Source organism: Narcine bancroftii, chromosome 2, assembly GCF_036971445.1.
Source record: "Narcine bancroftii isolate sNarBan1 chromosome 2, sNarBan1.hap1, whole genome shotgun sequence".
NCBI classification, from domain to species: domain Eukaryota; kingdom Metazoa; phylum Chordata; class Chondrichthyes; order Torpediniformes; family Narcinidae; genus Narcine; species Narcine bancroftii.
Window position 1 is genome coordinate 68366187 of NC_091470.1, and position 23675 is coordinate 68389861.

A 23675-nucleotide genomic window follows, 5' to 3' on the forward strand; every position below is an offset into this window, starting at 1 on the left:
GAAAGTTGACAAAGGAAAGACTGTGGATGTCGCCTACATGGACTTAAGAAAGGCCTTTGACGAGGCCCCGCAAGGTTCAGACACAAGGAACTCAAGGTGAAGTAGTGAATGGGATTCGACAATGGCTGGACGAGAGAAGCCAGAGAGTAGTGGTGGAAGATTGGAGGCCTGTGACTAGTGGTGTGCCTCTGCGATCAGTACTGGGACCATTGTTGTTTGTCTTCTATATCACTGATCTGGATGATAATGTGGTAAATTGGATCAGCAAGTTTGCAGATGACACCAAGATTGGAGATGTTGTGGACAGTGAAGAATGTTTTCAAAGCTTTCAGAGAAATCTGGACCAGCTAGTAAAATAGGCTGAAAAATGGCAGATGGAGTTTAATGCAGATAAGTGTGAGGTGTTGCATTTTGGAAGGGCAAACTAAGAAAAGACTTGCATGGTAAATGGTAGGGCACTGATGACTTCGGTAGAATATGGGGATCTGGGAAAACAGATACACAATTCCCTGAAAGTGGCGCCACAGGTGGATAGGGTTGTAAAGAGAGCTTTTGGCATATTGGCCATCATAAACCAAGGTATTGAGAACAGGAGTTGAGAAGTTAAAGTTGTATAAGACATGGGTGAGGCCAAATTTGGAGTATTGTGTGCAGTTTTGGTCACCTAACTACAGGAAAGATATCAATAAGATAGAACGAGTGCAGAGATTTATTAGGATTTTGTCTGGACTTCAGGAATTGAGATACAAGGAAAGGTTAAACAGGTTAGGACTTTATTCTCTGGAGCATAGAAGAATGAGGAAAGATTTAAAATTATGAGGGGGATAGACAGAGTAAATGTTGATAGGCTTTTTCCACTGAGGATAGGTGAGATACAAACTAGAAGACATGGGTTAAGGGTGAAAGGGGAAAGGTTTAGGGGGAACTTCACACAGAGAGTGGTGGGAGTGTGGATCGAGTTTCCAGCTGAAGTGGCACAGTTTTAACATTTAAGAAGAATATAGACAGGTATGTGGATGGGAGAAGTTTAGAGGGCTATGGGCTGCATACATATAAATGGGACTAGGAAAAACATGGTTCGGCACAGACATGAGGGGCTGAGGTGACCTGTTGCTGTGCTGTAATTGTTCTGTGGTTCAATTCTTTTCAAAACTGATAATTTGGTACAAGATGATGTAGTAAATGATTGGTTTGAATGTTTTGAGGGGGTACAGGCCCAAAATATTGGTTACTCCCTATGAAAGCTGTGTGCCCTGCTTAATTTCTCTAGCACGTTTTTGATTTGTAATGTTGATTATTATTTCTGTAAGCATCGATATGTTTCCAGAAAGGAGGAAATTAATGACTGAAGAGATTGTACAAGTACAGGTTAAATTGAGAGCAACACAATTGCATCAGAACAGGTGTCCACAAAATAGACTTTCGTTACTATTTTTAAATGAGATCTTATTTAAATTTGACATTTTTTGGTATTGATTTTTAAATTTTGTTTTGCAGAATGATCTATGTGCTGGTGAGTTCTTAAGTAGCATTTCTAAAATCCAATGAAGTTGTGCACTCCTCGAAGGGGAAAAAAAGGATGATGGTGGTTTTCCAGGAACTTGAATTCATCAATGTAACTTGTAACTTACCAGAGGTGGCGTGCTTTCACATATACAAATTAAATGCTTTCCTTCACTTATCAAGGACATTTGCCTCTGGAGTTTATATATTTTTTTGCCTGTATGGGATTTCTTTAATTTGCCTTGGCCTACGAGTCTGAATTATGTTTGAATGTGTGCGAAAATCATTTATTGCAAGTTTACATTTTCAACATAAAATTGAATCTGCATTCTTAAGCAATGTAATTTAGAAATAACCTGAGTATATTATGTAATACAGAATTATATAACTGGGCCACAATATTTGAAAAACATGACCAGTTGAGATAACAATGAGTTGGATATCCAAATATTTTGTTTGAATAGTTAAATCTCTGAGCATACCATTTATATTTTAGTGAATTTAAACTTTTTTTGCTCATACTGTGGACAGAATTTATTTTAAAATAAATTGATATTGTACTTGCAGGAGCAATGTCATGTATAACCAACAATAGTCATTTTGCATGAGAAAGGATCCATTCATGTTAAAACTTTAATTTGAAAATTCTGTAAAGTATCATTATTAAGTAATTTTTTTTTCAAAATGGTGTTGAGCTGTTTTAACAGTGGCAAAATACTGAGCTGTGTATGTTGTTTATGTATGTAGGACATAATAAATTTGAGTCTTGTCTTTTTTTTCTGATTTTTTTTGTTTTGGGATAGACCTACAAATCTGGTTTGTAACAGAGGTTTACTGTCACCATGTGTTGAGCACTACAGCTGTTATATTTCAGTCCAAAGTCCTGCAAATAAAAGCTTTGAATAATGTAAAAATTATGTTCAGGTGAATTAAAAACAATACTATTCTTAATTTAGACAATATACAAAGAGCTAAAGTGTTTTGTGCAATATTAGAAATGCCTCAAGTTTAATGATGGTCTACATAACAATTTAATGTCCTGAAAAATGCTTGCAATTGGAGAAACTGATTGAAGACTGTTTACCAACCATTTTCAGTGTGTCAGAGTACAGTATATTTTATATGATGAGAATTGGATAATAGTGAACTCTAATTTTATAAGTTTCCTTCAAAGCATCTAGAATTCACAGTTAATTTGAACTATTGTTTTGAACATCACTAATTTCTCTGTCGTGAACAAAATTGTGAACATTTTTGCAATATAAATGAACTTGTAACAAGAATGATGAATCTTTTTAGTTAAACACCAAAAATGCTGGGAGAACTAAGCCAGTCTCGCAGCATCCATAGAAGATAAAGATGTATAACCAATGTTTTGGGCCTGAGCCCTTTTAAGGTATGAGCAAAAAGCAGACAGGCATCTGGATAAAAGGTCTGGGGGAGGAGGGAAGAAAGTGCAGGGGGGGGGGAGGAGCACAAGACAACAGGATAAAGTGAAGATTCTTATTAATATATTGGCAAATAATATGTCACAAGTACAATTATTTTTATTGCTGTCACCATCTACTCCTAGACACATTGAAATCATTACTGTGTGTCAGCATTTCATTTGCTTAACAGATATCAAAATATGATGCTGTACATTTGGATTTATCATTCCAGCAACTTTATGTATATATTGCAATAAAATTCTTTTATGTTGTAGAAGAGGTTCCAATATAAATTGGTTCTTTTAGTGCTATGATGTTGATGCTATTATTAACCAATGTTTGTTCTGTTAGTAATGTTGAGAAATATTCATCAACTTTTAAAATAGGGGATCTGATTATTATTCCTGATTATGCAATCATGCTGTATGAATTGGTGGCTTCATATTTGACAGTAAAATACCATATTTTTACAACTTTGATAAATATTTTCAGCGTGCAAAAGAGCACTTTCTAGTTGCCAGTTCTTCAGTGTTCCAGTACATAGCCCTGCCAGTGAGCATGGTCTGTGTGCTTAAATTGTGGTTGCAGATCGAAAATAATCAAGATTGGCTTCCATAATGTTGCCATGGATTGCATTATTTGAATGTTAATATTTTCTCAACTCTTGTCTAAGCAAGGATTACATGCTTGGAGATGATGTCCCCATAGCAAATCTGCCCTGGCATTCTTGGTGGGTTAGATAGCAAATTTGGGAGGTGCTGCTTCAGAAGCCATGGTGAGGTGCTGCAGTGAGTGTATCTAGTGGTACGTCGACTGAACTTTTACAAATTACCGATTAGAATAGTGCATAATTTTTTGGCTTTTTAGAAAGGCTGCCAAAACCTTCATGTGCAGAGAAAATTTACTGGAAAGGATGCTCATCTTCAAACTAAGAGAATTAATGGGAGAATTAAGAGGTGCTTGAAATTGAGCTGTTTTAGGAGAAAATCTGCTTCTTTTAGCAAGACATCAACTAACTGGGTGGCATGAATTTAGTATAATGCTGCATTATAAACTGGAAATCTTGAAATAGTAATGGAAGAGATTTGATAATATCTTTCGAGACGGAAGATGCAAGATTGGGTGGTCTTAATTAAGAACTGATTCAAATGGGTTCCCATGCTGCACAATTTGAAGGTGGTATTTACTACACCTTGGAAATGTTGATGATGGAGGGAATCTCTACAAGTAAACTGCAATGTATCGAATGTTGGAAGATGCTTTAAGATGCTTGAGCAGTGTACCTAATTTCTGGCCTATGTTCACGCCTGTGCTGAAAATGTATAAAGCTGGGGTTTATTTGGCTAATGAAATCATTTTTGAAATAAAATATCCAGTAATCATTACATATCAGGATTATCTAGCTGATTGATAAATGTTTGGTAGCAGAAAAATTTTCTATTGGGTTTCAAACCAGTTCATACAAAAACATTGGCCAGTGCTTCAATGTTGCATTTGGGCATTCCATTTCAAGGGCCCAATTTTCCTTTCAAATTTCAGAATGTTCTTGGCAAAGCAGTGGAAATGTTGAAAAGTTGCATGTTGTTTCTAATAATTAATTACTGATTGTGGGGGGGCAAAGAAAATATACATTATTTTCTGCCTTTGTGTATTTGCTCTAGATATAATTAAACTCTGTCTGTATTAAACTTCAATATTGGAGATATCCAATACCAACAACTAATTATCTTCCATGTCTTTATAAAAAAAAATAAGGGTTCAAGTACTATAATGTACAAACAGTAATTTGAATCAAGATTTCAGAATGGCCCAATTCACACCAGTGAACTTCCAAAATAGGCAATGAATAACATTCTAATGGAATAGAATTCAAACCATTTGGTTTCTGACAATAAATTCTTTGCACTAATGAATTTGGATAATCAATTTGAATAAAAAATTTCAGTTGTTTGAACATCATTATTGTTAAGTTGGGTGTATAGAATTTACAAATGATTAGAATATACATAGATATTTCTGATTTTTTTTTTATCTTGACACTGATCGGCACGCTGAGTCTTCCTTTGCTGCCAAGTACTTTGCCACATTATCCCGAAAATCATGCAAATAGTTGTATTGCTGTCAAACAAACAAGAAACGGATTCATTTTTGTAGTTTTCTTTAATAAAATCTAGTAATCCAAAATACACACGATCTAATCCCTTTCTATTTAATTCTCATACAAGCCTGGATTCAAGTTTTTAAAGTATCTCACAATTTGTTTCCTGACACCAAGCTATCAGAAAATGGATGCCTTCTTGTGCTATACTGCAGTGTTATAGCATGGAGGTAGCCCTGCTCTGCAGCACTGGCTTCTGAAATAAAGTTGCTGGATCTCTGCAGGGCTTTTCCAAGGAACACTCTGTAGTGAAATTGGATTTCACCTCCTACATTCTCACTGCATAACATTGCAGTTCTGTAAGATTATTGTATTAAGTGAATGCCTTGAGTCTTTTTCCCTTTTGATCCCAGGGAGAAATGCTCACTCATTCTTGGTTAGCTTCATTGCCTCTTAAATGCAGAAAGTTTCCTCAAGGGTTATAAATTCAAAGATAAATTCTGTTTTGGTTAGGCTTGTGGTTAAATGTGTATGTTTGATGTAAAAATGTAGCCTAATGGCATGTAGCTTGAGAAGGAAAATAAGTGAGTAGCAATACAATTGGCAAAGGCAGTTGCAATATTAAAGGCAGGAGGTGGTGGTGGTTATGAGGCCTAAAAAATTATAATTTAACAAGTAAAAGCAGCATGCCTTTGTTGCTGAGCCTACTTTACCACTTATTAAGATCATAACTCTAAGTCTCCACTTGTCAGCTTGATGAGCATGACTCACTCACCTGTATCTAAAAACCTTTATCTCAATTTTGAATATATTTTGAAAATGTATTCCATCGCTTTTGGGTCTATGGATACAAAGTTTACAACTTCAATGTCTCACATTGGTTTTAAATAGCTAGACAAACTGTGGTCCCTTCTCCTTGGCTCTCCAGAGTGCATAGCCTCACTGTATCCTTTTTTAAGATCTGTGCTTCAATGCTCACACTTGTTCTTCTAAACACTAATGATATGGATCCAGGGGATAGCCTGCAAAACCATCACCAATCATACCAGAGTCTTTGCTGCTTTCAGTAGTTCCAGGATGCCTTGGACATCTGAGTACTTGGCCATCTCCAGGATTTGTGTATTAACTACAATCAGTGTCCACAGACTTTTTTGTTTCATCTCAACTTTAATCTCTGCCTTGATACCCTGTTCTACTTCCCAGAGATAGGTTGAATCAAAGTATTCAAATGTTTTGTCCAAATGTAATAAAAACTTTATTGAGAAAAGTTAAATTTCCATATTGTTTGTTTTGCATGTAGCTTCTTCCAAAGCCAGTCCTGCAGTTGGGAGGTGGGGGTGCTGCAGGACTCCTTTTTTGTTAAGCAATAAGATTCAATCCTAATCGGAGCAGAATGAAACGTGAATTATTTTTGTGACAGGTGATTAAACTAGCTTTGGGTCTCTTATTAGCTTTCTGAAGGTTCCCAATATCTGTTCCAACATCTGGCATTCTCAAAATGCAAGGACAAAAAGAATTTTAAACAACATGGAAGTGTAGGTCAAAGCCCTGCAATGCATATTGTTTTTTTTTCCTGGCCTGGAAAATCAATTAAGCCAATTTCAATAATGTAGGAATAGTAATAGGAAAAGCATCAAAGGAAAAGGGCAACAAGCAGTTTGAGTTTGTATTTAACTTTACCTTTATAGTTTGAATTGCTCCTGTTCCTCTTAGCTCACGTACATGGGCAATTGCTTCTTCTGGCTGCATGGTATCAGACAGTTGAAGTAGGAGACATGCTGCAACTAGGAAATGTAATTTAGGAAGGATACATATTTGTTATTAATCAGATTAAAACAAATTTCTCAATTTGTTTTTTAAGGAGGGGATAATTGGTAAAACAAGGATACAAACAGAAAGTGCGCACTTACTTAGACATGAGCATCCCAGGCCTCCATAACATCTGCAAAATTAATGCAGAGAGCATTGCAGAAAGATGGCTCTATGCCAAAAGTCATGTAATCTTGGTTACAATGACAAAAAATAAGAACATCTACAATTTCACTTGTAGCCCTGACATGGATAAATCTAATAACAAAACTACAGATTAATATGCAATTATTATTACTTTTGGATAGGAATGTGATCCTTGCTACAAGTTTCTAATTTAAAATGACCATGGCATTGTTAAAACAATGTCATATATTGTATTTTACTGAACTCGCATCATATCCATAACTTGCATTTTTGAAAGCTTGAAGGTAAAGATAGGAAATTATTCCAGTTTCGATACAAAAGATTCTGCAAATTTGTTATTTTCCCTCAAAGGCTTCATTTGTGATTTGTTTTTCCTATTTTTAGTCCCTACATCTATAGTATACAGATTATCGAGAATTGTTTGCAAGCCAATATGTTACAATGGTCAAAGTTTAATCAGAATACTTATTATCTTGGCGCTAATACTAGCAAAGTTCATTATCCAAGTTTTTGGGTCTATGAAAATGGTTGCATGCTGTAATATTATAGAAATAATTTCCTCCTTTCATCCAATGCTCCTCCTTCAAAGCACTCCTTAAAATCCATTTCCTTAACTAAATCTTTGCTCAGCTGTTTTAATATCTCCTTGGACAATGCATGTTTTTAAAAAAGTAAAACTTCTCAATCGTAGAACTGATTTGTTGCTGAAAACTAATGGTTGTGACATCTATCACTGGAATGTACACTATCTTACAATTCACTATACAAGTTTGCAAGACTGAAATGCCACCTACTGGATAAGGGTTGTCTTGTCATTTTCCAAGCAGATTCTCAACTCTTCCAGAATTTTCCAACAGCTTGCAATATCTGGAATGCTTCCATCAGGAAAAGGATAATGATACACTGTGAATCCTTTCTGCTGATATGATTCTAATAAGGTTGGAACCCTATACTTCACCATCTCTCCTTTGGTGCAGAGCACAAACACATTTTGTACATCATAGCTCTTGAGGTCCTCTGTCAATAATTGAAGGAGATGGATGTTATCAACTTCATTGCATTAAAGGTTGATGTAGAAAAAAAACTCATGGAATATAATGTGCTTGAAAGATTGGCTGGCGAACAGGAAACAAGGTATAGCTGAGTCTTGGGTTGGTAAGATGTGGGGAATAAGATTCAGTGCTTGGAACTTCTAACAATTTTTGCAAATGTAAAATGAATTGGTTGATAAATTTGATAAACAATGAAGCTCATTGGGAAAGTATGAAGCTGCAAAGGAATGCAGGTAGAAAAAAATTTTGGAAATGGTGGAAATGTTAGATTTGTCCATTTTAGCAGAAAAATAAACACATCTAAATTGAAAAATGTAAGAGCACTATGATGGAGACAATCTTGAGTTTCCAAATGTTTGGAGTTACAACAAATGTAACCATGTTAATGATTTTTTGCTAAGAGAACTGAACCAGAGTAGAGAGGATAAGTTTGAAATACAATCTTATTGTATTTCTTATGGAATACCATACATGATCTTGGTCTTTTTTAAGGAAGGGTATTACTATCTTTGAGGCAGTTCCAAGAAAGTTTACTAACTACTGGAATGATTGGGTTGTCTGACAAGAAAATGTTGGACAACTAGCCTTTATCTGCTAGAGTTGATTGCAAGGGAACTTTATTGAAATGGTTAAGGTCCCAACAGAACCTAACATTGCAAGTGGAGAGGGATATTTGCTCTTGAGAGAGAATCCAGAACGAGGAACATTTTAATAAATAAGGATCACCCACTTAAGCCAGAAGTTTTTGAGTGTCATGAATCTGGAATTCTGCATCTATCATTTGAAGATATCTTTAATTTTTTTTATGACAGATTGCTAAATAGTGGTTGAAAGGTTATGTGTGGGCAGTAATACAAAATGAATGGTTGGCTTGAAGGAGTGAGTCATTATCCCTATTTCACATTTGTGTGCTAAATTGTGAAGATATTTATGCTAATGAGTTTATTTCACCTTTGTGCAATGGGAGGATCTGTTTTTTTTAAAAAAACCATTCAGACATTTGTGATTTATGCATAAATATCTTAAATAATCTTACTATGTTGGTAAGAAAGGAGAAGGGCAGTGTAATGTGAATTAGTTCTGCATTATCTAATACAGAGATTGGCAACACATGCAAGCAGCCATTGTATTGTATATATAATAGAAATTCAACCTATATGGATTCACAAATCAGTACTGAAACATTTTAGTGTGGAATACAATTTGCTCTTTCAGAATTTGTGGAGGGAAAAATACAATTTTTTTCCTGATGTACAAATTACTCAGTTTTGTGTTACAGAAAATCCAGGATGATGTCAAGGGAGTGGAAATAAAACATGCATTACCTAAATCTTTCTCAAGGTTTCTTCTGACATCTTTAAATTTACAACCTGTTTAAATTAAATATATCAATAATTTGAGTGAGAACATGGTGGCATAATTACCAAGTTAGCACATGACACCAACATTAGTGATGCAGTGGACAGTGAAGGTTGTCTAAGGTTACAGACCTACCGGAAAGTACATAGGGATTTTAATTAGGGCAGATGCAAGGTGATGCAATTTGGGAAGTTAAAGCAGAGCAGGACTTGCGCAGTGAATGGAAGAATCCTGGTGAGTGGTGCTTAACAAAAGAAACTTGGGGTGGAAGTATATTCTCTGAAATTGGAACAGATAGAAAGGGCAGTGAGGAAAGCATATAGCACTCTTGCTTTCATTGATTGGTCAGCTTGCACTGGAGTATCGTGCTTTTCAGGGGTTTTGGATTATGGAGTTATGTGAATAGAAGGTATCAATGAGAAGCAGTCTTCATAAAACTAATGCAATGTATATTGCAATCAGTTTTAAAATTAAAAGGACAGCTTTGTAACAAATAGTACAGAGTGCAGGTTGGTGGCCCACTAAGGTTGTGGAGGGAAGGCAGGGGCTCTTTAACATAACTGACCAATGAAGCGAAGCATGCCAAACACTTTCATCATCACCATATTCTATATGTGTTGCCATTTTCAGGGAACAATGTTCCTGTCCCACCGGGTCTCCTGAAGGTGCAGGTACAGAGCTCTACATGTACTACACTCTCCATGGGCCTGCCATTTATTGTGCAAGTCCTGCCTGGCTTAACTCACCAAAATGCAACACCTCAAATTTCAGAACTGGATTCCATCTGCTAGTCCTTTGCTCACTTCTCCAGTTGATCTAGATCTGTTTGTAATCCTAGACAACATTCCTACTGTCCACTATGCTGCCAAATTTTGGTATCATCAACAAATTTACTAGCCATGTTAACTTGATTATAATCACCATTAACATCCTGTATGACAAACAGTGGATCAAACACCAATCTTCATAGCACACCACTGTTCAGAGGCCTCTGATCTGAAAGTTCATTCTTCTCTACCACCTAACTCTGATCACGCCAATGTCTTATCTAATGGGCTTGCTCACCTTGGATCCCATGTGATCTAATCTATCAGACCAGTACCAACAACAACTTTGTACTCTATCACCAAAACCCAGGAGCTGGTTGTAGACTTCAGAAAGGGCAAACCAGAGGAGTATGATTCAGTGATCGGGATCAGAGGTGGGAAGCATGCATAAATTTAAATTCCTGGGCATCATTATTTTGGAAGAATTTTCTTGGACCCTACACACGAATGTTATTGTGAAGAAAGTATGTCAGCACCTCTACTTTCTCAGGAAATTGCTGAGGTTTGGTGTGGCATCAAAAACCTTGGCAAACTTCAATAAATGTGTAGTGGAAAGTGTGCTGACTGGCTGCATTACAGCCTTGTATGGGGCACCAATACCTCTGAACAGAAAGTCTACAAAAAGTTGTGGACATAGCCCAGGACTTTCCCACCATTGAAAAAATTTACATGGAAAGATGCCATTGGAGAGCAGCAGCAATTAAGGATCCACACCACCCAGGACGTGCTCTGTTCTCACTGCTGCCATCAAGAAAAAGGTATAGTTGCCACAAGACAATAACTAACAGGTTTAGAAACTCTTGCTACCCCTCCACCATCAGACTCATCAACAACAAACTCAATCAGAGACTTATTTACCATCTCTTTGCACATTATTTATTATTGAATTTATTTTCTGTATTGTACAGTTTGCACTTGTTTATATTTCTCTCATTTGTCTATGCACCTTGAGTACATTTTTTTTGTACGACCAATAAGTAGAATTTTTTCCTGGCCCACTGGAAAAAGAATCTCAGGGATATATGTATGTAGTCTATTCATAAATTTGAACTCTGAACATCCCAAATGAGACCTTGTAAGACTTAGCTAAAGTGTATGAAGACAACATCTACCATCCTGCCTTTGTCAATTCTATTGGGCATTGCTTAAAAAATGCAAATTTGTGAGATGATATTATCATCCCCTTCTGATATTTAAGTCAGGCTGGAGAGAGTACAGAGGAGATTCACCAAGATATTGCCTTGACTGGAGAGCTTTAATTCTGGGGAGAAATTGGATAGATAAGGGTTGTTTTCCTTGGTGGTTGAGATGAGGCTATCAGAAGCCATAGAGAACTATTACAGGGTAGATGGTCAAAATATGTTCTCCACATCATGCTATCAAAAACAAGAGGGCATAAGTTAGAGGTGAAATCAAGGAATTCTAAAGAGTGTCTTAAGGGAAAGTTTTCTTTCAAATATACAGAGAATAGTTGACACCTGGAACATTCTGCTGGAGGTGATGGCAGAATCAGATAAAAATCTCTGCATTTCAGAGACATTTAGACAGGCTCAACTTTGATAGAGGGATATGCACCAAATGTGGGCAGATTGAATTCAGAGTTATGGGTAAAAAGGCCAGTGTGAATGCGATGGGTTGAAGGGCTTGTTGCTGTGCTGTATACTCCAAGGCTCTATATCATGAGTATCTGAAAAGGAATTTAAAACCCACAATATTCAAGAAAAAGCAGATAAGTAGGTTACCTGGCAGGGCACAGATTCCAAGGAACTGGTGGTAGTCCACCACGGATAATCCCAGCCTATTAAATAGGTAACAAAAACATTCTATTTACATTTTGGAAAGTTGACTACTTGAACAAAACTTGCACTTGCAAAATTAATCCTATTCTGCATAGTCATTACAAGACAGTGGATTATTGTCAACAGAGGAAACTGCCTCTGAATTATTTCATATGCTTATGAAGTTAAAATTGGAGATGGATAAAAATAAATTTTTCCAGACTTGCCTGACTATCAGAAGTTACTTTACAAGAGCAAAACCCAGGGAATCTAGGGATAGTTACAATTAGGCTGGTATAACCTCCTGAATGCTTTGCGTATGATGCTCTCATTTTCTGAAAGCTTAGTCACACTTTATTAGGATGAAAGTAATTTTTTAAATTTTAAGTCTGTAAATTAATAATTATCATAACAGAAAACACAATATTGAATCACAAAATAAAAATGGACTATGTAAATTATTTTTTTGTGCACTATTCGGGCTCTTTCTTCTCTGTGGTAGCCTTCTTGAACAGCATGTTACTGAACCTGGTCACGTGCAATGAGGCAGGCAAAGATATTGATCTTGTTGGCAGGGATCCTTGCAGTACAATTAGATTTCTCATATAAATGGAGGGTGAAATAGTTCCATTTAAAACCTAAACAGGAGAGACTATAAAAGAATGCATTGGCTAGCAGAGTCTGGGAGCACAGGTTAGTTACATGGGGGGGATAGTTGAAGAACAGTGGAAGACTTTCAAAGAGATTCTTCACAGCAACAATATATTCCAGTTAAGATCATGCATGCACAGCAAGAGTGGGAAGGGCCAGCCTTGGAAAACTAAGGAAATAAAGGAATGCATCAAACTAAATGCTCATCTATATAAAGTCACTATGAGTAGTGGGAAACTGGAAGATTGGGCAAACTTTAAAAAGCAAGAGAGAATTACCAAGCAAGCAATATAGAAAACAAAGATGGATTATGAAAGTAAACTAGCACAAAGTAAAAGTTTTTATAATTGTATAAAGAGGAAAAGGGTAACTAGAGTGAATGCAAGTTCCTTGGAAGATGATAAAGGAAAATTAATGTTGAGTAATGATGAAATGTCTGAGGTATTGAACAACTATTTTGTGTCAGTCTTCATGGTGGAGAACACTTCCAACATGCCAAAGGCAGATGGGAGGCAAGAATCTCAATGCAATTGCTATCGTGGGTCTAAAGGCAAACAAGTTCACTGGTCCTGATGCAGAGGGTAGCAAAAAAAATGGAAGTAGTAATAGTAGAGGCATTGATGACAATTTCCCAAAATTCTTTGGAATCTGGGCATGTCCCAGGAGAGAGGAAGGCAGCGAAAGTCACACCACTGTTTTAAAAAAAAGGATGCAGTCATGAAAATGTTGGAAGCTATCATCAAGAAAGAAAGAGTGGAACATCTGGATTCAGGCCCTGTTGGAAAAATTTACTGGTGCTCTTTGAGGACATACAAGCGCAATGGATAGAGGGGAACAGGTGGATATTGTGTACTGGATTTCCAGAAGGCATTCAAATAAGGTGGTGCATAAACTAATCCATAAGGATGCATGGAGTTGAGGGTAATAACATGGATGGATCAGGTCTCCTAAATTACTGAATTTGGATGCAGCACAGAGGAAGATTGATTTGAGGTGAATGAGTTAGCCTATAAGGAAGGAGTGAGTTGCCTGGAATTATACTTAGTTGAATCAGAAGGACCAGGCTATCTTATAGAAATATAAAATGATGAAAGAGATAGATGGGATAGAGATTGGAAAGTTTTTTTCCACTGATCAGTGAGACTGCAACTAGAGGGCATAACCTCAAGATTTGAGGAAGTAGGATTAGGACAGAGATGAGGAGGAACTGCTTTTTCCCCACAGAGTGGTGGTACTGTATGGAATTCCCTGTTCAGAGAAGCAGTGGAGCCTTTTTCATTGAATACATTTAAAATGCCAATAGGTTTTTGCAAAGTAGTGGAATTAAAGGGTATGGGGAAAAGACAGGTAGGTGAATCTATGTCCAAGGCTAGACTATCCATGATCTTATAAAATGTCGGAGCAGGCTCGATGAGCCAAATGGCCTACTCTATTTTCTTATGAACAGTTTTTTTTAAACCCTAAATCTACAACTTAAATACAACTGGAAAGCAGTGGAGTTGCCAGGTTTTGATGTTGGGGGAGTGAGAGCACTTAAAAATGGTGCTGTGTCCACTGCGGTGCATGTGTGGTAGGCCAAGGGGAGGGTTTGGAGTCAGGCATCGGGAGCTTCAGTGACTAGAGCTCTTGATAGCGGACTCCAAAACCTCGCCTCAGTGATGTGATACATTTTATTGTCATTATGCTGGTACATCAGCCAATGAAACATGATTAGCATCAACTTGAATATAAAATAGAATACAATTTAATAAACACACACAATAGACCATATTTAAGACTGCAATATTCTAAAATGTTAAAAAAAATACTGATTCTGAAATATAAGTGCAGCACTGCTCAACACCATGAAATGATATTTAACGTTATCACGGCTTCATGAAAAAAAGCTCTTAAGTCTGGTAGTTCTCGAGCGAAGGCTTCTACAATGTTTGCCCAATGGTAGGAGAGTATATAGTTCATGCTTAGGATGTGTTGTGTCTTTAATATTCCTCGCCCTGTCCAAACGTCGTCCCCTATAGTTCTCAATAGTACTTCTATAGTTTTCAATAGTACATCTATAGAAATCTAGGTATTCTAGGGTGGAGGTGTACCTTCCTCATACATCTCAAAAAATAAAGATGTTGTGCCTTTTTGATCAACATTGATGAATTCAAAGACCAAATGAGATTATGGATCTCCAGGAATTTGAAGTTCTGTAACCTCTCCACTACTACTCAATTGATGTAAATTGGGAGCTATGTGTGGCTTCCCCCCCTCATCTAAAATCCACAATCATAGGAACATAGGAAGTAGGAACAGGAGTAGGCCAAAAATGACCCATCGAGCCTGCTCTGCCATTCAATACGATCATGGCTGACTAATTTATGACCTAACTCCACCTACCTGCCTTCTCCCCATATCCCCTAATTCCTCTATCATGTAAAAATTTATCTAACCGAATTTTAAATATGTTTAATGAGGCAGCCTCAACCACTTCCCTGGTTAGAGAATTCCAAACATTCACTATTCTCTGGGAAAAACTATTTTTCTTCATCTCTGTCCTAAATCTACTCCCCCGAATCTTGAGACTGTGTCCTCTCATTTTAGTTTCCCCAGCCAGCTCAAAAAACCTTCCTACATCTATCCTATCCATACCCTTCATAATCCTATATGTTTCTATAAGATCTCCTCTCATTCTTCTGAACTTAAGTGAATACAATCCTAGACGATTTAATCTTTCATCATAAGTCAACCCCTTCATCCCAGGGATCAACCTAGTAAACCTCCTCTGGACCGTCTCCAAAGCCAGTATATCCTTCCTCAAATATGGAGACAGAACTGGACACAGTACTCCAGGTGCGGTCTCACCAGTACCTTATACAGTTGCAACATTACCTCCCTACTCCTGAATTCAATTCTTCTTGCGATGAAGGCCAACATTCCATTTGCCTTCTTAATGACCTGCTGCACCTGCAATTTAACTTGTTGTGATTCATGCACAAGCACTCCCAAGTCCCTCTGCACTACAGCATGCTGTAGTTTTTCACCCTTTAAATAATATTCAGCTCTTTTATTTTTCTTGCCAAAGTGGATAACCTCACACTTACTAACATTGTACTCCATCTGCCAGACCTTTGCCCACTCATCCAGCTTAACTATATCCCTCTGCAGACTCTCCACATCCTCATTACAATTTGCTCTTCCACTCAATTTAGTGTCATCTGCAAACTTGGCTACACCACATTTTGTCCCCTCCTCCAAGTCATCAATGTAAATGATGAACAGTTGTGGGCCTAACACTGACCCCTGCGGCACCCCACTTACCACTCTCTGCCAACCTGAAAAACTCCCACTTATCCCGACTCTCTGCCTCCTGTCAGACAACCAATTTTCAATCCAGGCCAATATACTTCCCCAGACTCCACTTTCCTGTAACTTACTGATAAGTCTCTTGTGCGGCACCTTATCAAACGCTTTCTGGAAATCCAAATATACATCAACCTGTTCCCCTCTATTATCCACCGCACCCATTATATCCTCAAAGAATCCTAACAAGTTTGCAAAACAAGATCTTCCCTTTCTAAAACCTTGCTGCGTCTGCCTGATTGAACCCTTACGTTCCAAAAGTTTCACTATTTCATCTTTAATGACGGCTTCAAGCATTTTTCCAACTACAGACGTCAAGCTAATTGGCCGATAATTTCCAGTCTTCTGCCTACATCCCTTCTTAAAAAGTGGTGTGACATTTGCTGTCTTCCAGTCTGCCGGGACCTGCCCAGAATCCAAGGAATTTTGGTATTTGACCACCAATGCATCAACTATAACTTCTGAACCCTTGGATGCACATCATCAGAACCAGGTGATTTGTCTGGCTTTAGTCCCATTAGTTTCTCCATCACTACTTCCTTTGTAACAATTATTTTACCAAGGCCCTCCCCAACATTCGCATCCTTAACTCCGCACTTGGGCATGCTGGACGTGTCTTCCACCGTGAAGACTGACACAAAATATTTGTTTAATGCCTCGGCCATTTCCTCATTTTTTGCTACCAGTTTTCCTTTCTCATCCTCCAAGGGTCCTATGTTAACTCTGGCCACCCTCTTCCGTTTTATATATTTATAAAATTTTTTGCTTTCTTTTTCTTTTTCAATCTTTTTATTATTATTATAATTTATAAACACATACAGTTCAAAGAGATATAAAAAAAATACATAGTAAGTAATGAATTAATACAGAGATATTAAACAATAATATTACAGAATAAAAATATATCATAAAAACATTTTTTGATCAGTTTAGGGTGTGAACTATCTCTAAAAAAAAAGATATAATTAATAACAATATATGAAAAAAGAGAAAAAAAAACCCAAAAAAGAAGAAAAAACAAATCTGAATTAAAAAAAAACTTTAAAAAAAACTTAAAAAAAAAACCTACAGATATAGCTAAACCACGCCGATCACTCCGATCTCATCTTACAGCCCAATTATCATACATAATCATAGAAAGAAAACAGAGCCAGATCAACTCACCACAAATGAAAATATTGAATAAATGGTCGCCAGGTTAACTCAAACTTAGAAGGGGATTCATAGACAGAGTTTCTAATTTTCTCTAAATTTAAACATAGTATGGTTTGGGTAAACCATTGGAAAACAGTGGGAGGATTTACCTCTTTCCAATTTAATAGTATAGATCTTCTAGCCATTAGTGTAAGAAAAGCAATCATACGATCCGCAGGAAGAGATAAATAAGTCAAATCTATCATAGGTAATCCAAAAATTGCAGTAATGGGATGTGGTTGTAAATCAATATTCAAAACAGTAGATATAATGGAAAAAATTTCCTTCCAATAATTCTGTAAAGAGGGACAGGACCAAAACATATGTGTAAGGGAAGCTATTTCCAATTGACATTTATCACATATAGGATCGATATGAGAATAAAAGCGATGGAGTTTATCTTTAGACATATGAGCTCTATGAACAACTTATTTACTCTGGAAAGTTAAAGGTATAACATGCTTTTCGGATTTATTCTTGGATAACTCTTTCATGTCATTTGAACAATTATCCATGAAATATGATTTACCTCGATTTCATTTCTTTCGATATTTGCAGATTAGGAGTTTCTTAGTTTCGACTTTACCCTCTTTTCCCAATCGGGAGACTACGACTGTTTTAGAGGATATACTATATTCAAAATTCCCTCCAAAAGGTGTGATTTCTAAATTATATAATATAATTACAAAAATAAATTCTGGGACTTTTGAAAAGTTTAAAAATGATTGGGAAAGAGAACTCAACCTTCATATTTCTAATGAAAATTGGAATAAAATTCTGTGACTGGTAAACTCTTCTTCTCTATGTGCAAAACATTCACTAATACAGTTTAAAGTTGTTCTTAGAGCTCATATGTCTAAAATTATTTGCTTTCTGTTTTTATATTTTGTGCCAATTTACTTTCATAATCCTTTTTCCCATGTCTTATTACCCACTTTGTAACCCCTTGTAGTCTCTTAAAGTTTTTCAAATCTTCCAGTTTCCCACTGCTCTTTGCAGCTTTGTATACCTGCGCCTTCAATTTTATACTCTCCTTTATTTCCTTTGTTAACGACGGTTGGTTTTTCCCTCTCTTGCTGCCCTTTTTCCTGACCGGAATATATTTTTCTTGAGCATTACAAAATATTTATTTGAAAATCTTCCACTGTTCCTCAACTGTTTCATCAATTAGCCTGTGCTCCCAGTCCACTCTGCCCAATTCCTCCCTCATCCTATGGTAGTCACCCCTGTTTAAGCATAATATATTAGTTTTAGATCTAACTATTTCCCCTTCCATCTGAATGAGAAATTCAATCATACTATGATCACTATTTCCCAGATGGTCTCTGACTATTACATCATTTACTCTACCTATCTCATTGCACAACACTAGAATCCAGGAGAGCATTTTCTCTTGTGGGTTCCTTAACATGCTGCTCAAGAAAGCTATCGCGGATGCATTCTATGAAGTCCTCTTCCAGACTCCCACGACCAACTTGATTTTCCCAATCTATGTGGAAGTTAAAGGCCCCCATGACTACTGCCGTATCATTATTACATGCCTCACTTATCTCTCTATTTATTTCCCGTGCCATTAAACTATTGTTATTTGGTGGGTAATAGATAAAACCCACCAATAATTTTTTCCCTTTGTTATTCTTTATCTCTACCCAAAAGGACCCAACATTATGCTCTTTAGATCTTATATCATTCCTCACTACTGCCTGGAGCTCATCTTTGATTAAGAGTGCAACTCCACCTCCCTTACCATCCTGTCTATCTCTTTGCACCACCTGATACCCTTGAAAGTTTAATTCCCATTTAGGGTCACCTTGTAGCCATGTTTCCGTGATGGCTACCAAATCATAGGCATGGATACCGATTTGCGCCTCAAGTTCACTAACCTTATTTCTAATACTGCGGGCATTCAGATAAAGTGCCCTTATGCTCTTTGACCTTTTAATATCTAGTGACTTCTGTAACCTTTTCTTTTGATTTTTCTGCCCACTATTTTTCTTTGTAATTTTCTTAACACTATCATTGACCCAAAAACTCACTGCACCATCTGATTTTTTACTTTCTCCTCCCAACATTACTTTTCCTATTTTACTTTTCCTGGCCATTACTTTATCTTCCCTACCCTTTACCCTATCACTCTGGTTCCCATTCCCCTGCCAAATTAGTTTAAACCTTGCCCCACTGCTGTACCAAACATACTTGCCAAAATGTTGACACCTTTTGGATTTAGGTGCAACCCGTCCCTCTTGTAAACATCATACCTTCCCCAAAAGAGATCCCAATGATCCAAGAAGCCAAATCCTTGCCTTGTACACCAGCACCTCAGCCACACGTTCATTTTCCTTATCCTTACATTCTTTTCGTCATTTTGATTTGGAACAGGTAGTAATCCTGAGATCACCACCCTAGCGTTCCTGTCTTTCAGATTTCGTCCCAGCTCACTGTAATCCCTTTTCATTACCTCCTCCCTTTTCTTGTCAATGTCGTTTGTACCCACATGTACCAAGACATCAGGCTGCGCTCCCTCTCCTCTCAGAATATTTTGGACCCGATTTGTGATATCTCGTACCCTTGCACCAGGGAAGCAGCACCGCATGCGGGTATACTTATCTGGCTCACAGAACCTCCTGTCTGTACCCCTGACAATGAAGTCCCCAATAACTACTGCATTTCTCCTTTTCCTTTTCTTTTGCACCACTCTGCCAGGCTCATTGCCATTGACCTGGTGCCCGTGGCCATCTTCTGTCCGGTCATCTCCCTCAACAGAATCCAACACAACATAATTGTTGCTGGTGTGCTCTCCATTTTTCTCACTTTTTTCTTTTCCCCCCCCCCTGACGGTTTCCCACTTACCTGACACGGGTTCTGGAGTATTTATCGCCCTGAAAGTTGAGTCGATTAACTCCTCACTCTCCCTTACAAGCTGCAGGTCATCAATCTGCAACTCCATATCCCTAATTCGCTCCCTTAGTAACTGCATCTCGGTACACCTGGTGCAGATGTGGCCATTTGGGAGGGTGGAGGTCACCCATTGTTCCCACATCTGACACCCAGTACAGAGCACTAATCCTACTGGCATGACTCTGAATACGAAGGCAAATAATTCAGCTTACCTTTTCTCCTTGCCTGCTTTCACTGAAGCCTGGTAAGCCAAAGCCAAAAGATCTCTTTTGTGGGTATTGAGTAACAAATTATTCTCAGCACACCACAGGGCTAAGAGCTGAACCTTACCCCTATAGGCTGTTTCATCATTCCCTGTGATCAGGCCTACCACAGTGGTGTCATCTGCGAACTTTATAATTAAATTTGAGTTGTACATAGGAATGCAGTCGGAGGTAAAGATGGAATACAAAAGGGGTCTCAGCACGCAGCCCTGGGCATTCTGGTGTTCAAGTGATACTGGAGGAGAAAATATTGACTATCTTTACAGACTTGGGTCTGTTAGTAAGGAAATGCAGAATCCAATTACAAAAGAATGAGCTGATACCATACGAACAAATAGTATGATTTTGATGATATAACAGTGCAGAAAGCTGAACTATAATCAATAAATAATAATCTTACTGAAGAGTTTGGTCTATCCAGGGTGAGTCATGGTAGAGTGTAGCACTGTTGAAATGGCATCCTCTGTCGACCTATTAGCATGGTAGGCGAATTGATGTTGATCCATAGTGGCAGGCAAACAAGATTTCAGATGAGATAAAGCCAACCTCTCAAATATTTTGCAATGATGGGAGTGAGTGCAACACGATGGTAGTCATTTAGACTTATGGCAGTCGAGCGCTTTGGCACAGGCATGATTATAGCGGTCTGAAAACTTGTTGAAACAACAGCCTTGGCTACACTGGAGCTCCTGACACCAATGCGGAACCCTTCCCTCAGCCTATGGCACAAGCACATTTGACAGGTGTCGGGAGATCTGGTGTAGGTCAAAGGGAGGGTCCATGGTTTGGCGTTGGGAGGTCCAGTAACCTCCCCTCAGCCTACATGAACTGTGGGCACAATTCATAATTCAGTTTTTAAACAAAACAAACTTTTCACTCACAGCTCTTGCCTCTCAGGCTCTCCAGCTTTCCCTCTCCGATTTACTATTTGAACACAAATCTCAAATTCTTTTTGTGCCTTGCGTTCATAGAAGAGAAGTGAAAAAAGGTATGCAAGAGTACCAAAATGGGATTTAGTTGAGGATGCCCGAAAGACAGTTGAATGTGTCATAATTGCCAGCATAGACTGATTGAGCTAAATGGTTCATATTTGTCCTAGATTTCCTCTATAAATTATTTGAAGAGACTAGTGATGAAAAATTTCATTATTAACTTCAGAATTACTTATTATCAGTCGGTCTTCAACACTCTCTAATGTTACTGAGTATACCACAATTGTTGTTTCCACGTTGCAATCTCCCTCCTTTGGCAGCGATATTAGTAGTCTTGAGAGTTAAGTAAGTTGGTGAAAGTATTGTTAGATTTATAAAAATTGCATTTTATGTCATCTTCAACCATTAAAAAGTGATACAATACAAGAGGGCTATGATAGAGCAATAAAGGTCATGGAAACAAAAACTATTGCAAGCTTCTCAAATTATAATATTTTTCCTGACTGAACCAAGTCTACATTCATTTATAAATCTAGCAAAACATCTACATTGGCAAAACATTCAGTTTATTTGCTGGAGTTACTTACCAATATACTTGGAGTGGCGATTGGTGTTCTTCAAATTCTTCATCTGAAGAATCAAATTCACTTGCCCTCATTGTAAGAGCCTTTAAAAAAATAAACAAATGATTTTCTTGAAGTCAACAAGTATAGCCACAATAAGAAAAACATAACCATCAAAAATATATTGCTACCCTAGTCACTTTTACCAACAAGTACTGTCATAGGCAGAACAAGATCTCCTGAATCAGAATAATCAGGGGCTGTGTTGAATGTTGAAAACAAAAAGAAAACTCTTGCTTTCCTATATTCATTTGCGAATACAGAGAAACTCTGAAGTAATAAAGTGTTCTGAAAGGAGACATTGTAAGTATTGAAATATAAACTGCTGGTACATTCATTAACCAGTGTGAGTAAATCTATTTTTTTAAAAGAAGCAGATGGGTCTCCACAGACTGCCACATGCAAAAGTTCCCACTATTCATGATTATATTGGGCACTATTTTGTCAAGATGTTCGGTTTCTGTTCTCCAGAATTTAAACACAGGGCATGGACATTATTTATTTATTTTTCTTAATTTAAATGCATATTTATTATTAACATCATATTTAAATTACTTCATTATTATTAAACGTTCGAAAATTAAGTCTAATCCAACCACTTCTAAATATTTCTAATCATCATTTTGAAAGTTTAAAAAGACTTTGAACTGTCAAAAGTTTACAAGGATTGCCCACCACTTGAGACTCTTCAGCTTCACGAGAGATCCTTAATTTACCACTCAAGATAGGGAGAACTTGAGTAACTAGGAAGGGGGCAAAGGGGGTGTTGAGGTGTATGATTAAGGTCAAATATTTGTCCTATTTATACACAGATGCAGATCTGTTTTCAATACAATCCTTGTATTTACTTCTAATGTGTCTCCTCGCACGGCTGTGTCTTCCATTGCATCTGATGCCCATTTCCCCCTCTTCTCGTGGGGTTTGAGCAAACAGAGCATTGGAACACCTGCGTGATGACATTGATGGAGAATGAAAGTGTCAGAAGCAAAAGCAAAAGCCCGCCAGTTGTTGTTCTACATCTGTATTAATTATCCACTGATTTATATGAAGTTTTCAAGTCAGTAACTGAACTCACCAGATTCACCATAGCGCAGGCTGCTGGTCTCTTAAATAAACATCCTGGCGATTCTAAATTCTCACGCCTTGTCTTCGATGAAGTTCTCTGCTTCTGCGGGATCGTTAATCCTGGCTATCCAGCTGCTTGCCGTCTTATCCCTGCCGTTTTTCTCGACCCTCTCCTTGCATTCTTCCTCCTTCGATTTCTCCTGCTTTTTCCCACCTCTGCTCTCTCCTTGGTTTTTTTTCTTCCCCTCCTCTTTTCGGCTATTCGTTTTCTCCTGCCGTTTCCCAGTCAATTCTCTCTCACTCCTGCATCTTCCCTTCCCCAATTCTCTGTTCCCCCCTCCCCTGTGGTCCTAGATTTCTATCCCCTGCGGTCTACCTGCTGCTTTGTCAAAGCCTTCCTGTCACCTGTCTGGTGCCTGTAGTCTCGGTCTGTTCCCTCTCTGCACGTCCTCCTGTTATCCTCTCCTGTATCTGTTACCTATACTATATTTTTACCCCCACCGTCACCTCTATCTTTAGCCCGGGTGCCTACTTTGATTCCCACTCAACTATGCGTTCCCTTCAAATACGTTTGATTTCAAAAAAAAATCTATTTGGGCGCGACAGCCAATCACTGGGTTTGAGGTGCTACTTACTTCCCACTTCTGATTGGTCATTTGTGAACTTTGTAGCCAGGTGATATCCTGTGAGCTTTTCTATTG

General features: G+C 37.7%; 2 protein-coding genes across 7 annotated transcripts in view; one reads left to right on the forward strand and one right to left on the reverse strand.

Moving 5' to 3' along the window:
* cnih1 (cornichon family member 1) overlaps positions 1-4320 on the forward strand; it is a 44257-nt gene extending 39937 nt beyond the window's left edge. For 3 of the 4 annotated variants that reach the window (XM_069916987.1, XM_069916991.1, XM_069916988.1), the window contains one exon: positions 1498-4320. In XM_069916987.1, coding sequence (XP_069773088.1) covers positions 1498-1525 — 28 coding nt within the window. In that variant the 3' untranslated portion in view covers positions 1526-4320. The remainder of the gene's footprint in view (positions 1-1497) is intronic. The other variant, XM_069916992.1, reaches the window with a different exon arrangement.
* On the reverse strand, positions 3033-23564 carry cdkn3 (cyclin dependent kinase inhibitor 3). 3 transcript variants are annotated; one of them, XM_069916984.1, is made up of 8 exons: positions 22985-23560; positions 21874-21953; positions 11968-12023; positions 9365-9409; positions 7782-8004; positions 6942-6973; positions 6712-6815; positions 3033-5051 (listed from the first exon to the last, which is right to left on the reverse strand). In XM_069916984.1, exons 1-8 carry the CDS (start codon positions 22994-22996, stop codon positions 4962-4964), a joined length of 642 nt encoding a protein of 213 aa, XP_069773085.1. In that variant the 5' UTR covers positions 22997-23560; the 3' UTR covers positions 3033-4961. The 3 variants fall into 3 exon arrangements, with proteins under 3 accessions (XP_069773085.1, XP_069773086.1, XP_069773087.1); XM_069916986.1 differs by lacking the exon at positions 3033-5051 and adding an exon at positions 6267-6410 and having other exon boundaries at positions 22985-23564; XM_069916985.1 differs by lacking the exon at positions 9365-9409 and having other exon boundaries at positions 22985-23563.
* Positions 23565-23675: the final 111 nt, after the last annotated feature.